The sequence below is a fragment of the Danio rerio genome, chromosome 3, assembly GCF_052040795.2.
Source record: "Danio rerio strain M-AB ecotype USA chromosome 3, GRCz13ab, whole genome shotgun sequence".
NCBI lineage: Eukaryota > Metazoa > Chordata > Actinopteri > Cypriniformes > Danionidae > Danio > Danio rerio.
The window spans coordinates 1,356,236-1,372,996 of NC_141023.1; the positions used below are offsets into that span (position 1 = coordinate 1,356,236).

At 38.4% G+C, this 16,761-nt stretch overlaps 1 protein-coding gene across 4 annotated transcripts; it reads right to left on the reverse strand.

The window, feature by feature from the left end:
* Positions 1–2,959: 2,959 nt before the first annotated feature.
* On the reverse strand, positions 2,960–16,551 carry zgc:174288. 4 transcript variants are annotated; one of them, XR_015479370.1, is made up of 4 exons: positions 16,400–16,551; positions 15,556–15,709; positions 4,703–8,416; positions 2,960–4,499 (listed from the first exon to the last, which is right to left on the reverse strand). XR_015479370.1 is itself a non-coding variant. In NM_001365947.3 (4 exon segments), coding segments are annotated over 3 exon segments (1,011 nt in total). In that variant the 5' UTR covers positions 15,611–15,709; positions 16,400–16,551; the 3' UTR covers positions 7,047–7,292.
* Positions 16,552–16,761: the final 210 nt, after the last annotated feature.

Genomic DNA, 16,761 nt, shown 5'->3' on the forward strand with positions numbered 1-16,761 from the left:
TCTGAATAATTTTTTCAGTGTATTCTTGCACCTTTTTTACTTGCTGTTTTTAAAGAATCAATCATATCTGGAGAACTTCCAGCTTCACTAAAACAAAGAGTAATTACACACTAATACCAAAATCTAAAAGACCAATTGTACTTGGAAAATTGGAGAACAATTAGTTTGTTAAACAATGATATCAAAATGTACTCTGATATTAGCCAAAAGAATTAAAAAATCTATGACTATTGATCAAGAACAATCAGGCTATCTGAAGGGATGGTTTATTGGCAATAACATTAGATTAATTCTTGACCTAATTGACTATAACCATTTTATACTTGAGGACAGTTTAATATTATTTATCGACTTTTATAAAAGCGTTTGATACTATTGAACACTCTTTTATGTTCAAAGCAGGCACGGATTTGCCAATCGGGAGGACCGGGAGAGGTTTTTTTTATTTTTTTATTGCAATAATAACAATACATTACAACAAATACAGATACAAAACTGAAAGAAGTACGGTATAATCAATAGAAATATTACTTTTTGAAAAAAGTGGAATGTAACAAATTTAGAACAAATATAATATATGTAAAACAAATTAAAGGGAACAAGAGAGAGAGAAGAATCAAAGACATGACAAAGATAAAACAAATTATTGCAGAATATTAAATAAAGCACATATTTTAGAAGTTTTAATAGCTTTCTTATTGTGAGAGTCTGTGATGTTTTTTTAAATAAAGACCTAGTTCTCGTTTAAAATATAAAAAATTAGGCTTACAATGAGTATATTTGCATTTGAGTATTTTGCATTTGTGTATAAAACACTTTCCAATAAATAAAATGAGGTTTATGCAGAAGGTTGCACTAAGGAATTTCTTTCCTTTAATATATAGCCCCGAAATAACATGTCGTTAGCTTAAAGAAAAATCACCACAAACCTTTTGGACAATTAGAGAATTTACATCAGACCAAAAAGATTTAACATTGGGACACTCCCAAAACAGGACCGGGAGAGTTCCCGCTGGGCCAGTCCGTTTTTCTGGCCGCGAGGGCCGGTGTTTATAGCTGCTTGCACTCTCAGCCGTCGCACTTGTTTTCATTTATTTATTTATTTATTTATTTGACCATAGCCTCACTCTTTTTATTCATTATTTTGATGCAGCTCCGCTCTTCTTATTTATTGTCTCGCAGCCCCATGAACAAAATGCAGCCTTTAGGGTAATGATGATGTAACTATAATTTTGGCCCCTTATAAGTAACAGCGCCAGTACAGTTAGTAAGTTGCGTTACGATGTCATCGACCCGTGTTCGATCCTCACTTGAGTAATTTTTTTTTATTATTATTATATATTGTTAAGACATATATAACTGCAAGGTGGTTGAACATTTGAAGTTCTAAAGCAGCTGTTTTCTTGAAAAAGACCGGATAGTGTAATTAAAAACTGCATTGGAAATGACGTTGAGCCGGTCCAATGCTTGAAACTCCAGGGCTGAACAGGAGTCCCACTCCGGCCCTGCAAAGTTATTGAATTTTTTGGCTTTGGTATATTTTTTCAAAATGCAATTCAAACTCTTTATAATGGTTGCAACAGCTCAGTCCAATTATCTCATGGGACTTGTCATAATCTAATATGAGCCGTGGGATAAGGCAAGGTTGCCCTATATCGCCTTTTCTTTTTTAATTAGTTGCACAAGTAATGGCTGCTCATTTTAAAAAAGCTGATTGTCAAGGAATTTCAGAGTTTGACAAAGAAGTAAAACTCAGTCAATTAGCTGATGACACTACAATTCTTGTGAAAAATAGTAAAGAAGAGTGTTATTAACTGTATTGAGGAATTTCCTGAGGTCTCTGGGTTAAGGATGAATAAGAGTAAATCTATTTTATTTGCTCTTAAAGACTGTCCCTTAAAAGAAGTTAGACACTGTCACTTACCTCGGTCTAATAATAAGCAAGGATTTAAAACAAAGAAATGAATTAAATTTAAAGCCCACCATTGAAAAGGTCAAAAACAGATATAATATGTGGATAATGAGAGATCTGTCCTTATTTGGTCGAGTGTTGCTGTCTAAAGCAGAAGGAATTTCAAGGTTTCAATGGAAACTTCGAGAAATGTTGTTGAGGAATTGGATAAAACTCTTTATGATTTTATTTGGCGTAAAAAGGCTCACTATTCAAAGACTTCAGAGGCCTTGAAGTGTTAAATTTTACAGATCTCAATGATGTATTTAAGATAAAATGGATAATTGAATACATTAAAAATAGAGAAACTTTGTGGCATATCTTTCAGGATTTTATATTTAACTCTTTGGGTGGCCTAAATTTTCTTCTAAAATGTAATTTCTCTATTGATAAAATCCCTATTAAATTGGCAAGTTTTCATAAGCAGGCATTGTTGGCTTGGCAGTGGGTCTATAATCATAATTTTACACCTCATTGGTATTTTCTGTGGAATAATAAAGATATCTTGTACAAAAGGAAGTCTATATTTATTCAATCATGGTATGACAATGGAATATGTACAGCCAGTCAGTTACTTGATGAACATGGATTACTTCTGTCAAACTCAGAATTTCTTAATGTAAAGTTCCTGTAAAACCAAAAGACTCTGCTGTTATTTTTGATGCAATACCAAGTAAACTGTATCACTGTTGCGTAATTAATATACAATGTGGACCAACAGCCAAAGACAAATGATGAGGTTTTGTATATTGGTGATATTAACATTGTTAAAGATAAATGTAGTAATAGATATATTAGAAATGTATTAAATAACATCATCAACAGGCTTCTGGTCATCAAAATTTGGAAACATTGAGTGGAAGAAAGTATGGTTACTAACACAAATTAAATTTTTTTATAAGTAATAAAAGTAAGACAGGTATCATTTAAAATTTTACACAGAATTTATCCAGTGTTGGAATATCAAGCTAATTGCATGCGTGTTCAATAAGAAAAGGTCTGGAGAGGTTTTTCTTCAATGGCAAAAATATTAGTAATTTATTAGATACAAGTGAATAACTGGATGACAGAGCTCTGGGTTACGTTACACCAATGTAATACAAGAATTACATTCAAGAGGTTCGCAACTGACATATATTCCCTGACTCCAGCATATATACACAACTGATCTTAACAGGTGGAGTTTTGGTTTAACGTCACTTGTCAGTCATTCTGCAGTGCTTTGGCTCTTTGTAACCCCTAGACATACTTCCTCTTTCTGCAACTCTTCTCTGCATACCAGAACTGAACAATTACGTGCATCTTTAATATATTTCACAACTTCTCCAAAGATCATGACAACTTGTGACATGTCCAGACAGCAGTCTGGAACAAACCTAAATTAATTCTTATTCTGCTTTTTCCACTAGTCAGCAGTTCTTCTAAAAAGTATGCAGCACAGTAAAAAAGAGGAAGTGTGTCTGGTCAAGATATGTTATAATACAATAGAACAGATTGATTAATCTGATGTCAGTCTAAACATTTTTCTAATAAAAAATAAAGACACAAAAGTAATAAAAATAAATTCCTTTTCCCCCACACCAGTAAAATTTGAACAGTTTGGAGTTGATAGAGAAAACTCTTGCGATTTTTGTGGTATTATTAAAAAATCTGTCACTCATCTGTTTTTTTCAATGTGTATGCTCAAGATTATTTTGGATTAATGTTTCTAACTTTATTTCAAGGACATTTGGTACACTAATACAAATTGGGTTATACGATATTTGTACAAGATGGAATTGATTCATAAACATGTTTTCTTATACAACTAATAATATTACTTGGAAAATACCATATTTATGTCAAGAAATGGGCCAAAGCTAAGCCAAATTGTGTTCATTTTATAAAGGAGATTAAACAATATGGCACTACATTATGTAACAGCGTGTGGTCTTTGACTGTTTTGCAAGTCAAGAAGGTTCATCCATAACTGATCACTTACTTCAAGGTCCTGATCTGATAAACAGTCTGCACGATATTCTAAATCGATTTTGGGGCTGCTTCATCTGCAGGTTGTGTAAACTACAGCTTGAAACATCTTGCAACTGAAAAAAAGAGAGTTGTATCCACTGAGTTCACAGTTGTTGCTTAAGAACTTCTATGTTGACGACGGTGTGATCAGCGTGGAGAATGTGGATGAAGCCATTAAGGTTGCAGACGAAGCACAACATCTCTGTGCGCTAGGTGGGGTACGACTGCACAAGTTCCTGTCTAATAGTAAGCTTGTATTGGAAGGCATCCCTGTATCAGAAAAGATGTGTGATGTAAAGGGCCTGGATCTTGCATTTGATGAATTGCCATTAGAGAGAACACTTGGATTACAGTGGGATAGAGAATCTGACTGCTTCAAGTTCAAAGTACACCTGAAAGAACAACCTGCTTCTCAGCGTGGCTTATTATCTACCGTCGCTTCTGTTTATGACCCATCGCACCTGCTCTCTTGAATGGAAAGTGAATACTGCAAGAATGGCAGTAGTTGGGATGAATCTCTAATGCAGGGGTGTCCAAACTTGGTCCTGGAGGGCCGGTATCCTGTAGAGTTTAGCTTCAACACACCTGCCAGGAAGTTTCTAGCATATCTAGAAAGAGCTTGATTAGCTGGTTCAGGTGTGTTAGATTAGGGGTGGAACTAAACTCTCCAGGACACCGGCCATCCAGGACTGAGTTTGGACACCCCTGCTCCAATGGATGGACTGAGCTTAAGATGGGTGCGATGGAATCAAGATTTACAAAGTCTGCAAAACTAGACATACCACAAACATCTGTACCATTGGACTTTGGGACAGCAGTTAGTGTTGAGTTGTATCATTTCCCTGATGCTAGTACTGATGAACATGGTCAATGCTCTTGCATAAGACTCAAGAATGAAGAAGTAAATGTTCATTGGGCACTAGTAATGGCAAAATCAAGAGTTGCACCTCTTAGACTTGTAATGGCTCTAGGTTTAAACTAGCCACTGCTGTTGTTTGCATGAAAGTAATATACTCAAAAATGAGCTAGATCATCCTGTTGCTAATGAGACACTTGATTGTAAAGTGGTGCTGGGGTAAAGGTAATGAAACACGCAGATTTCACACCTTTGTTGCAAACTGGGTGCAAAGAATATGCCGCAGTACAACAACTGAACATTGGAAATATCTTCCAACAGAAAGCAATCCTGCTGACTATGCATCTAGGGCTCTGACTGTACAGCAGGTACTTGCCTTGGATTGGTTCACCGGCCCAAAATTTCTGTGGGAAATTCCAACTGAGCCTGCTCCTGCTCTTTTATTGGGCGATCCAGAGGTAAAGAGCCTTTTTACCTTGAATACAGAGAGTACAAAGAGCTTTACTTTGGCTGATCACTTAACGAAATGTTCTTCATGGACCAAGGTAGTTAAAGCTGTAGCTCGTCTCTTAAAGAGAGCCAACAAAGACAGATCTAGTAATCCTAGAACCATGCCAGAGAGACAAAAGGCACAACTCCATATCATCTAATGTCTACAAGAGAGTAAATGAGGTAAAATGTGGGAGAAATGTGTCAAGTGGGGCATTACGTCCTCTTGAATCTTTCGTTGATATTGACGGTGTGCTTATGGTGGGAGGAAGATTTACTCGTTCAAGTTACCCAGACTCATCCCATAATTATCCCAAAGACACATGAGATTACATAAACGATCATTGCTCATTGTCATAATAAAGTTTGGCATCAAGGAAAATAATTTTCTGTGAATAAGATTAGAAGCAATTAGTTCTAGATCCCATCAACACAGTTGTGGCATCCTTCATTAAAGGTTGTGTTATCTGCAGAAAGCTCAGAAGACCTGTTGAGGAACAAAAACTGGCTAGATTAAAGACCTCAAAACTAGATTAAAGACTTCAAAACTAGATTAAAGACCTATCTGTTTAGTAAAGCATACACTCAATGCATCACCTAGCGGGTTCCACACTGGCTTCTACATCTTGCTTATATACACTATGAACAGCAGCTACGCTAATTATTCTCTTTATTCTCTATTTTCACCTGGGGATACTCATCCCGAGGTCCTCAGATTATGCGGAGTCACTGATTGGATCCAAGACCAGCGACGTGATGATCCCAAGGATTCCATATCCGGGACCAGGCCATATCCTGAGCTGCTGCTGCGCTGATGGTCGTGGGGAGTGGAGAACATGAGTCTGATTCCAGCGACGCTCCAGGGACAGACGAGTCTTCATTGAGGCCATCTTCCAGCATAAACCACGGCGAATGAAGTTCTGCACAAGACTTTTGGCCAGCGGAGAAATTAAAATGGTCGTGCCCAACTGAGTCTGGTTCTCTCAAGGTTTTTTTTCTTCACTCCCATCAGGTGAAGTTTTTTTTCCCTCTCCGCTGTCGCCACTGCCTCGCATGGTTCAGGATTGGTAGAGCTAAGCATCGATGAATTTGCTCTTCAGTGTTTGAACTCTCAGTAATGATTAAATCACACTGAACTGAGCTAAACTGAACTGAACTGAACTTAAACACTAAAACCTGAACCACACTGTTCCAGTCACTATGACCATTTATGTGAAGCTGCTTTGACACAATCTACATTGTAAAAGCGCTATACAAATAAAGCTGAATTGAATTGAATTGATCTTCCGGCAGAAATAGTCAATCAATCTCCTCTGTTTATGCACACTGGGGTGGATTGTTTTTGTTCGTTTTGCAGTCAAGTCTGGACGAAATGTGCACAAAGGTATGGCCTCTTGTTGACGCGTCTTTGTTCTTGTGCTGTACACATTGAACTACTAAATGACTTGACTGATTCCTTTACAAACGCTCTTTGTTGTTTCATTGCCATAAGAGGCACAGTTCAGCAGCTGAGATCTGATCGAGGGACCAACTTTGTGGGAGCAAAGAATTACCCAAAGGGTGCACTCCAGATCCAGAAAGATGAACCACTTTCCTATCAGAATATCAGTGTGAATTCATTATGAATACGGCTTTCATGGTTTGCTCACATTTTGGTTTCGTTTATCTGTTGTATACAAAGATTTTCCAGAGACTTGTGTGAATGTTGCCCTCAAATAAATCATGGGAAATCACCAGTGATAGAGTCAATCCTTTATTGAATCAGAGAGCTACAGAGGACACGAACTGAAAGATGATCAACGTGAATCCCGAATGGAAATGAGTTTAGAGTTGCACTGTTCAAAACTGAATTCAGAGTTTCTCTAATAGCAAACAACATCAGTTTTCCTGCTCATATTTTAATGTTGTGTGTGATTATGGTCTTTTCACCTTCACTCCTGATTGAAAACAGCCTCACACACCAGAGAATCCTCTTCTGCACTGATGTCATGTGTGCTGCTTTTCTCCAGTGTGGACTTTCAGGTGTTTCTTAAGCTGCACCGAGTGTGTGAATCTCTCCAGACACTGATCACATGAGTACGGTTTCTCTCTAGTGTGGATCTTATGGTGTCGATTCCGATAGGCTAAACACTTGAATCTCTTATCACAGTGTGAACACTTGTACGGCTTCTCTCCAGTGTGGATCTTATGGTGTCGATTCCGATCTGCTAAACACTTGAATCTCTTATCACAGTGTGAACACTTGTACGGCTTCTCTCCAGTGTGAGTCCTCTCATGTAATTTCTGATATTCTAAATGAGCGAATCTCTTGTCGCAGTATGAACACTTGTACGGTTTCTCTCCAGTGTGGATCCTCTGGTGCAGTTTCAAATGGTCAGGTTTAATGAAAGTCTTCTCACAGTCAAAGCACATATACTCCTTTACACCAGTGTGGATCTTCTGATGTTGTTTTAAATTTGACTGTGTTGTAAATCTCTTTCCACACTCAGAGCATGAATAAGGCTTCTCCTTTGTATGAGTCTTAAGATGACGTTTCAGCGTTGACGCCCTAAAAAATGCTCTGCTACATTGATCACATCTGTGTTTTCTCTCTCCAGTGTGGGTCATCATGTGTTCTTTAAGGGATGATGAGAGTCTGAAACTCTTCCCACAATGAGTGCATGAAAACGGGTTCTCTCCAGTGTGAATCCTCATGTGTACTTTAAGGGATGATGAGAGTCTGAAAGTCATCCCACACTGAGTGCATGTGAATGGTTTCTCTCCAGTGTGGATCATCATGTGTTCTTTAAGGGATGATGAGAGTCTGAAACTCTTCCCACAATGAGTGCATGAAAACGGGTTCTCTCCAGTGTGGATCATCATGTGTACTTTAAGGGATGATGACTGTCTGAAAGTCGTCCCACACTGAGTGCATGTGAATGGTTTCTCTCCAGTGTGGATCATCATGTGTTGACTGAGACTACTTTTGTTTCCCAGAGTCTTCCCACACTGACTGCAGGTCAAACATTTCTTGTCTCTTTGCATTAAAGCATCTTCAGTCTGTAAATGAGGTGTTTTCTCAGCTTTTAGGAGTTCATCATCTTCACTCTCTTCACTCTCTTCAGTAAGATCTAAAATCAAAGTAAAAAGGTTCAGTTTTTAGTGCAACCCCAATTTAGAAAAGGTTGGGACAGTCTGGAAAACACAAATAAAAAAAGAAAGTAGTTTTTCATTGCAGACAATATGAACTACACATGGGCCGGTATAAGATTCTGACGGTGTAAAAACCCTGGATAAAAATATCACAGTTGCACGGTTAGGGCTGCAACAACGAATCGAATAAATAGATAAAAATCAATTACTTAAAGTGATGGCAACGAATTTCATTATCGATTCGTTGTGTCGCGCGACACGGAGACGTTTGATAAAATTTTTTTTTTTTTTAAAAAGAACACTAGTTCAGCACCACCTCTCCGTCTCTCACGCACTGATACAGTTTACCGCTTCAAAGACAGGGATGATGCGGAAGAATCACTACAGAATCCTATTTTTGTTCCGTTTTGAAGTGAGAACTGTAAAGTCCCTGTTGCTGGTGTCTGGCGCTGAGCCAGAGAAACACGGCGGGGTTAAGTTGGTTTTGTTTTCGGTATTTCTGACACATTCAGTGATAAACGGCATTAACTGAAAACACCTCTTACCCTAAAAAGATCTAAAGTGTGTTTCCTACAAAAAGACAAAGCAGGTTATGTTTCACAGCAGTCTTTTTCTTTTTTTCGCTCGACATTACGAGCACTGCTCCGTTCAAGCAGTCGCAATATGCGTTTAGCCAGGAGAGCTCGCGCTCTCAGTAAGGGACCGTCGGAAAAGTGCTTCTTTTTCCCGTTTTTTTTCTTATCGAAAACAAAACCAACTTAACTCTGAAAGACGTGTCATATTATCACAATTATGCAGCGTTTTAACCGCCTAATACTTCATTTATGTTTTAGATATGTAAATACACTAGTGCTGTCAATCAATTAAAAAAATAACTAATTAATCACACTTTTTTAAAAAATTAATCGCGATTAATCGCATTTAAAATACTGAAACTTGTCATTTTGGCTATTCAAATGTAAAACTAATGTAAACGCAAGAAAAAACTATTTACATTCACAATATAATTGTTTATAAGAATTTTTGTTTTACTTGTAACACAGATTTCTTCATGTAAACAACATACCCACAATAAACCATCAAGATCCTGCTTGACAGCCATATTTATTACACAAATAAAAACAAATTGTTAATGACATTTGAATTTCAAAACAAACAATACCAATAAAGAAAACATTGATTTCCATGTTGGATTCTAAGTGGACTGCAAAAAATGCCAAAATACAGGCGCTACAGATAGGGATGCACCGATATGGATTTTTTGGCCGATACCGATAACCGATAATTCTTCAGACTTGGAGGCCGATAGCAGATATGTATAGGCCGATAATTATAAATATTTAAAAATGGTATATTCTTATACAGCAAACTTCATAAAAGCTTGAACTGCTCTTATGAACTGAATAGTCTATACTCAAAGCAAACAAGCTTTAACTTCAAAATGCAAGCTGATTATAGACCTATATTCACCATTTCACATAAATCAGCATGCAAAAAATACATTACTTCCCTTTCTTCAAAGCAAATTAACATGCAACTTGACTGTTGTATAAAAATAATAGGTTAAATAAAAAAATGGGATTTAATCAATAAGCAAGTTAAATATATTTAAATAAGACGAAAATGAAAGAGGTAAGGGCTGAAACCAGCTCAAATGATCTTGAATAAACGTGTTACAGTGATGTACACATGTACAAATATGTCATGTCAGAAAAAGCCTTTATCATAGGTGTTTTGACAGTTCAGAGCCACCGTACAAGCCAACAGCTAAATACAGAGAGTACGTTTAGAAAATGCGGCACAGATTCATCCTATTTGGCGTTTTAGATTCTTTTGAACACACGTTGGTGCTGCTTGTCAATCAGACAACGTTTCTGCGCTCGTTTTAGCTGTCAATCGCGGGAAAATGATTGATGAAAAGTTTATGATAAACCGCTGTGAGTTTCACTTAACTGTAGAGGCAGAGTCGCCATCAGTCAGATTTTCATACAAAACCTGCATTGAGCTGACTTCATGACAAACACAGAGCAGAATATAAAGACAGAATGACGGTGACAGCTCGCGCGCTCGTTATAATCAATATAAATATTCCGATCAAACTGAATACAATCTTACATCAACAACACACGGCAAGCAACCCGTTGATAACAACAAATAATCAGATTACTATGAAGGTAATTCAGTTGCGAAACTCGAGAGCTTGCAAATGTAAATGTGAGCACTTGTGATAATAATATTTGTATGTGTAGGTTGAAATGTACACTTACAGCTCTGATGTGAACAGCTGAAATCCTCGATTTGCACACACACACAACAATCCACACACTTGTGTTTTGAATTGGAAGTTGCAGATTAATAGTTGTGTATTTGTAAAATGTCATTCACAAATACAAAGTGACAGACACATGTGTGCAAGGCAAATTTGACTGCATCTTCGCTCTACAACCACAGGTCGGCACTCACAACCTCTCAGATTCATCAGTACAACTACAAATCTCCCGCGCTCTGACTTTTGCTACACATCTCCCGCAATCTCTGTATCAGAACTCATCTGTGCACTCGCAGATGCAGAGGCGTGAGCAGCGCGGGGCGGGGGAGGGGCGGGGCTGGTGTAAAGCTGTTTCATTGGCTGAAGCCTGACCAATGAACAATGCCAGCAGCCAACAGGACTGAGGTGCAAAATAATCATTTCCCACGATTATTTTATTATTTAGGGTTTATTTAAACTCTTTTCTGAAGAGATTTTTGTTAAAAATCATACATTCTGTGGAAATGTACATACCAGTAAAAGAGCAGCAAAACCAGTTTATTGGCTACAGCCAGCCAATGAGATGGGGCGTTTCTGTTTGTCAGCACAAACGTGATATTTGATTCGAGGAGCTGCTCTAAGCGTGTATTTTTCATGCAATGTTTGATACCGCACGGCGAATGAGAGAAAAAAAACTCTGCATTTCCCAGAAACTTGGATACACACGGCAGGTAGTGTCAGAAAGCCGCGTGTGTTATTCCGGTCACTAAATCCAACACGAGGTTATAGTTTGGTTGTAACTGTTAGTGCTAACTATTGCACTCGGTGCAATAGTTTGTTTGATACGAATAAAATACGAACTGTATAAACAAAGAGCACTGGTCGCTCACTTACCAAATCTGTAGAGACAGGACAATCACCAGCAACTAGAGCCGCGTCTTTATTTAACGTTAGAGGAGACTACAATCTGGATCTCAGCGTTTGCAGATGAGAACAGCTCTCAGGTAAACAATAATCCTCCTTAGACACGTAAGTTATTGTTGTCGAGCGTCGCGTACACTGTTAATCCACACGTGACTCTGAGCTCTCACAGAGACAAAAACAAAACTTCACTGCAGCAAACTATAAAAGCAACACTTCACGCTTGTTTTGCCAACACAACGTGGCGTCTCTGTCGTCTAAACACTGTGACAGTAATGAATATTAATGAAGTTGCACAATAGAGCGCGCTGATTGGTTTGAACCAAGCTTTACTCATGCATTAATGCATCACACTGTAAGACGTAATAAGACACACTCTGGCACAGACGTCCAGTCTGCACGCTGGAATACACGCTATTATCTCATGACCGTGACGCAGCTTCAAAAATTCGTTTCAAACCGGAAGTACGAATTTGCTTGAAATAACGCAAAAACAACCAATTTACACTTTTTAGTGAAATATAGGTGTCCTAATAGTGTTTTTAGCAGTGTGGGACACATATACCACTGTCAACAGCTCAACACATGTGCTCTGGTGTTTCGTGACCCTTTAAAGTATCAAGGTGAGGTTGTATGCAAATTTCATGCCGGAAAAATAAAAAAGTTTGTGAACTCTTGTCACTATTTAATATAAAGTTACCCGCACAAACTGCCCTGATTCTGAAGCGGAGATTTAACTGATATGAAAAGTGTCCAATCACAGCTGACCTGGTCAAACAGGGAGACAAAGGCCTTTTCGTATTGCAAAAATAAATAAATAAAACACAGAAATGAAGACAAATGTTTTATTGGAATAATACTTTTCAGATGTTTTCCCCATAGAGATGTCCATGTTAATAACAAGAGTAAATAAACCACGGATATTTTTATTTACTAAAATGTGTATTATTTTAGCGATTCAACAGTGCTTTTACTTGAGTACACATTTTCAGTTCTCTTCCATCTGCGAGAACATCAACACATAATAAAAACATCTCACAAGCTCATTTATTATAGGTTTATTGTATTATTAATGTTTTATCTGTATTAATCGATAGATTCTCATTTGTCATGGGTCATGGTCATGGGGGCAGCAGTCTTAGGAGAGAACCCCAGACTTCCCTTTGCCCAGACACTTCCTCCAGGAGGATCCTGAGGCATTCCCAGGCCAGCCAAGAGAGAGTAGCCGCATTTCCACTATCAGGCCAGTGCGAGCCAGGGCTTATATCGGGCCAGGCCGGGCCAATCGCCCGGGAGGTTGAGCAGTGAGGCCGAAATCATGTCGCGTTTCCACTGTGGGGCTAGTAGCTCGCAGCGCGTCACGCAAACCCCGCCCCCAGAACATCCCCCAAATCGAACGTCACTCAATCCGCCCACTTCAGCGGGAATCAGGCAGATAAAGCACATCATCATGAAACTATTAAAATTAGGACAACCAAAACAAACAAATGACACGTTACTGTACAGCAGTTCAACGCATGTCTATACGCACATGCCTGTGTGTTTTCATTCATCATATTCATTTACTCGCCGACCGACTGGCATCGAAATCCAGTGGTCTTGCCACCAACGGACGGACCCGGAGCGCAGGGAGCACACACATCCATAATATAACACCACATATATAAAATTCTCCGTTAATAACTCGATATAAAATGTATTTTATAACATCCTCTAGACAGAATCTGTCCAACATTCATCCCAAATGCTCCGGAGAGAACTGAAACATGATTTTTTTCCCCCTATAGGCTTTATGACACTAGGTTAGGTGATTTACCCTTTATTTAAAGATGTTGCTTATTATATCTTAAGTAAAGGAAAGTGTTCAGTGTTTCAGCACATAAGAGCAGCACGTAATAAAATATAGCCTATATTTCGTTGCGCTCAGCAGCTATGCACTAATAAAGCTCTTTATGTATTTAAAATGTCTTTTTATATTTTTAATTTTACCACGTTATATAAAAACACACACACTTGTTTGAGGACACAGAACACATTTTGAACTTGCAGTTTTCCCCGTCAAAAAAGTGCTGCGCAGCTGCAGACAGAAAAAAAGGTCGCCTAGTTTCTGCGTTCACTCACCCCGAAAATGCTCTGTTTGCATGATTTGATTAATTTCATCGTATCCAAATACTTTATAAATAATATTTAAAACATTTTCCGGTGTTTATTTATTTTTATTTTTTTAGAAAATATCTAAAATCTTTTTTTCAAAGAGGCTTTTGAAAAATGAAAGTTTAATATAAATTTGAAACAGTTTGATATAGTACCTAATTGTTATAGCTATAGCTTTTGTTAGTTTTATATTGGTTTATTTATTTAATGTGATTTTATTATAGGCCTATCTGATATTTGTAATTCTTTAAATTATTTCAATATAGGGCTATTTTAACTAGATATGACACTATTGTTTTGAGCCTACAAAAGTGGACATGAAATTTGTAAAGTTTAATGTCCTACTGTTGTATTCATATAGTGTATTATCTCCGAAATAAATTAAAACAATAAAAAGAAAAGAAAAAAGCCGCTCGCGGCATCAACAGAGCTATGAATGGAGCGCTCTTTTTTTCGGTCTCACACACACACACAGGCATCTAAACGCGCAAAAACACACTTACAGTATTAAACTTGACAAAACCTCTTGAAAACCTTTACTGTCTGCTGTGTCTTTAATATGGTGTAAAGATTATTATGCGTTACTGAAACATCAAAGATGCAGCAAAGAAAGATCATTTTATGCAACAGTCTTACATTTAAAAGAGAAATTAAGGGCGATCATATGCAAAAAAGACCCCAGCCTATAATTTGTTCCAGATGTTTTCTTTCCCTTATTTATTTATGTGTTTGGCGCATGTACTCGAGTGCGATCGGAAAACTGTGCCCGCCTCTCCTTTCACTCCGCCCCGAAGCCCCGGCTGGCCCTCCTTGGCCCAAGGTATTCGGCGGGCCGAAAAAGGCTGGCCGTTGGCCCCGAGAAAGCCCCGCTTTGGCCCGATTAGGCCCCGGAAGTGACAGTGGAAACGCCACTGGCCTTGGCTCGCCCTGGCTCGCTCGCTTTAGGCGCGATAGTGGAAACGCGGCTATTGTCCTACTCTAGATTGTCCTGGGTCTTCCCCGAGGCCTCCTCCCAGAGGGACATGCCTGGAACACCTCCCTAGGTAGGCATCCAAAACTGATGCCCGAGCCACCTCAGCTGACTTCTCTCCATGTGGAGGAGCAGTGGCTCTACTCAGAGCTCCTCACAGGTGTTAAAACACTTCATCACTTGGTGTCTTCAGGCCCTAAACGTCTTTTAAGTGTCGTGTAAAGGAACGGCAACATTATAAAGTGGTAAACGCTGCACTGATATGACTTTTGTTGAAAGGTGTTGCAGGAAGCAGCATTGATGTACGCGATTATTTAAAATAAAGCAGTAAAATGATGAGGAACAGATTAAATCATGTTTGCTGTATTGTCTGCAATGAAACACAAGTCAAAGTAAATGCAGAAACGGCTTCTTTCTCTCTTTATCTGTGTTCCCCATACTGTCCCACTTGATCTGATTTGGGGTCGTCAGTCATCAACAATCAGAGCAAAATGTGAAGTGAAAAGACTCCATTTGTAGACATTTCTTTTGTAGGTCTGCAGCATAAATGAAGATCCAGCACTTTTACATGTCCCATTTAAACAAACTTATAGATGTCAAATAAATGAGCTCAGATCAAATTTACTTGGGCCTTATGATCATAAATGTGTAATAAAGATGAAAATAAAAGACAGCTGAGTGTCCATCTCTGTTTCCCCCTGAGAATAGAAAGTGAATTTACACTTCTCCTTTTATTGAAACTCTTGAACTCTTTTGCCTATAGTGCAGACGATACATCAGATGAAGTGTTCAAAGCTTTTTCTGAATCAGGAATAAACACAAACCTGTTTGTTCTTCAGTGTCTTCATCTGTAATTCTGCAGGGTTCTGGATCACTCATCTTCCCACTGTCCTTCAATAAACTCAGATTTGACTTCTGTCTGAAGGTCTGATGCTCGTCCTCACTTGTAGACTGATGGGAATATTCCAGTATTTATAGCTGAAATGAAGGAGGAGGAGCTTCACTAACAGAGAAACAGATCTGCCAAGACTAATGTAGTGTAGCGTGTGCAAAACAAAGCCAGCGGCCTATTGATGTCTAATAAACCAATAGACAACACAAGAGATGAGCACATTCCACATCTACATTATAGAGATGAGCATGAGCACTTAAAGCACTTTTGCAGACTAATGAATGTGTCCAGGATCCAAACATCAGTCTACATTTATACAGAAACCACAGCTTTCATGTGCTGCACATAATCACACTCCATGAGTTTAGCTAGCAGTTAGCACCTGTGTGAGCTTGTGTTGGGGTAAAGTTGCTTTTATATTGGCACTTTCAGACGCTATTCTTAATAAAATCATTTCAGAAAAGTTTTATTTGCACATTCTGATTAGCCAAATCATGCTAGCAGCTAACAACAGTCAAAGTACAGCATTGTAAATAGTGCGGATGTTGTTTATGTGTCTTACAGGCGATTTGAGAGCGAATATTGAAAGTAAACAATATGAGGCCGTTAAAATGAGCTGTGTGAATGTAAAAGCAGCTTCAGCTCAATGTGTGCTGTTTCTCTGGCCTCTAACACAGTATACAGAATAATAATGAGTGCATGTAGAGCTCACACAGGAAATAAACAGCATTATTAAACATGTTATAACTCTTGTAAAATTAGTCAGCTTCACTCACGCTCAGTCTCCAGTAGTTTGCTCTCAATTCCTCTTCCTCAAGTTGATATTAAACGGGAATCTTCCTCTCTTTATCAGTTTTATCCACGATATCTCTCTCTGTCTCTCTGCCCGAGTCCTGTTTCACACTGCGCTCGCTTCTTCTTCTTCTTTAGATCCTGATGGCGGTTGGCAACAGACCTTATTGGCGCAATACCGCCACCGACTGGAGGATGGAACTGGACGTATTTAAATGTATATTGTCTATATTCTGATGCTTTCTGCAACAACTTTAATGACGTCATTATAACTTGCTAGGTATCCTAAAACAGACAATGTGAGATCATGAACTTTTCATTTATTTAATAAGGTGGTATCGTTACT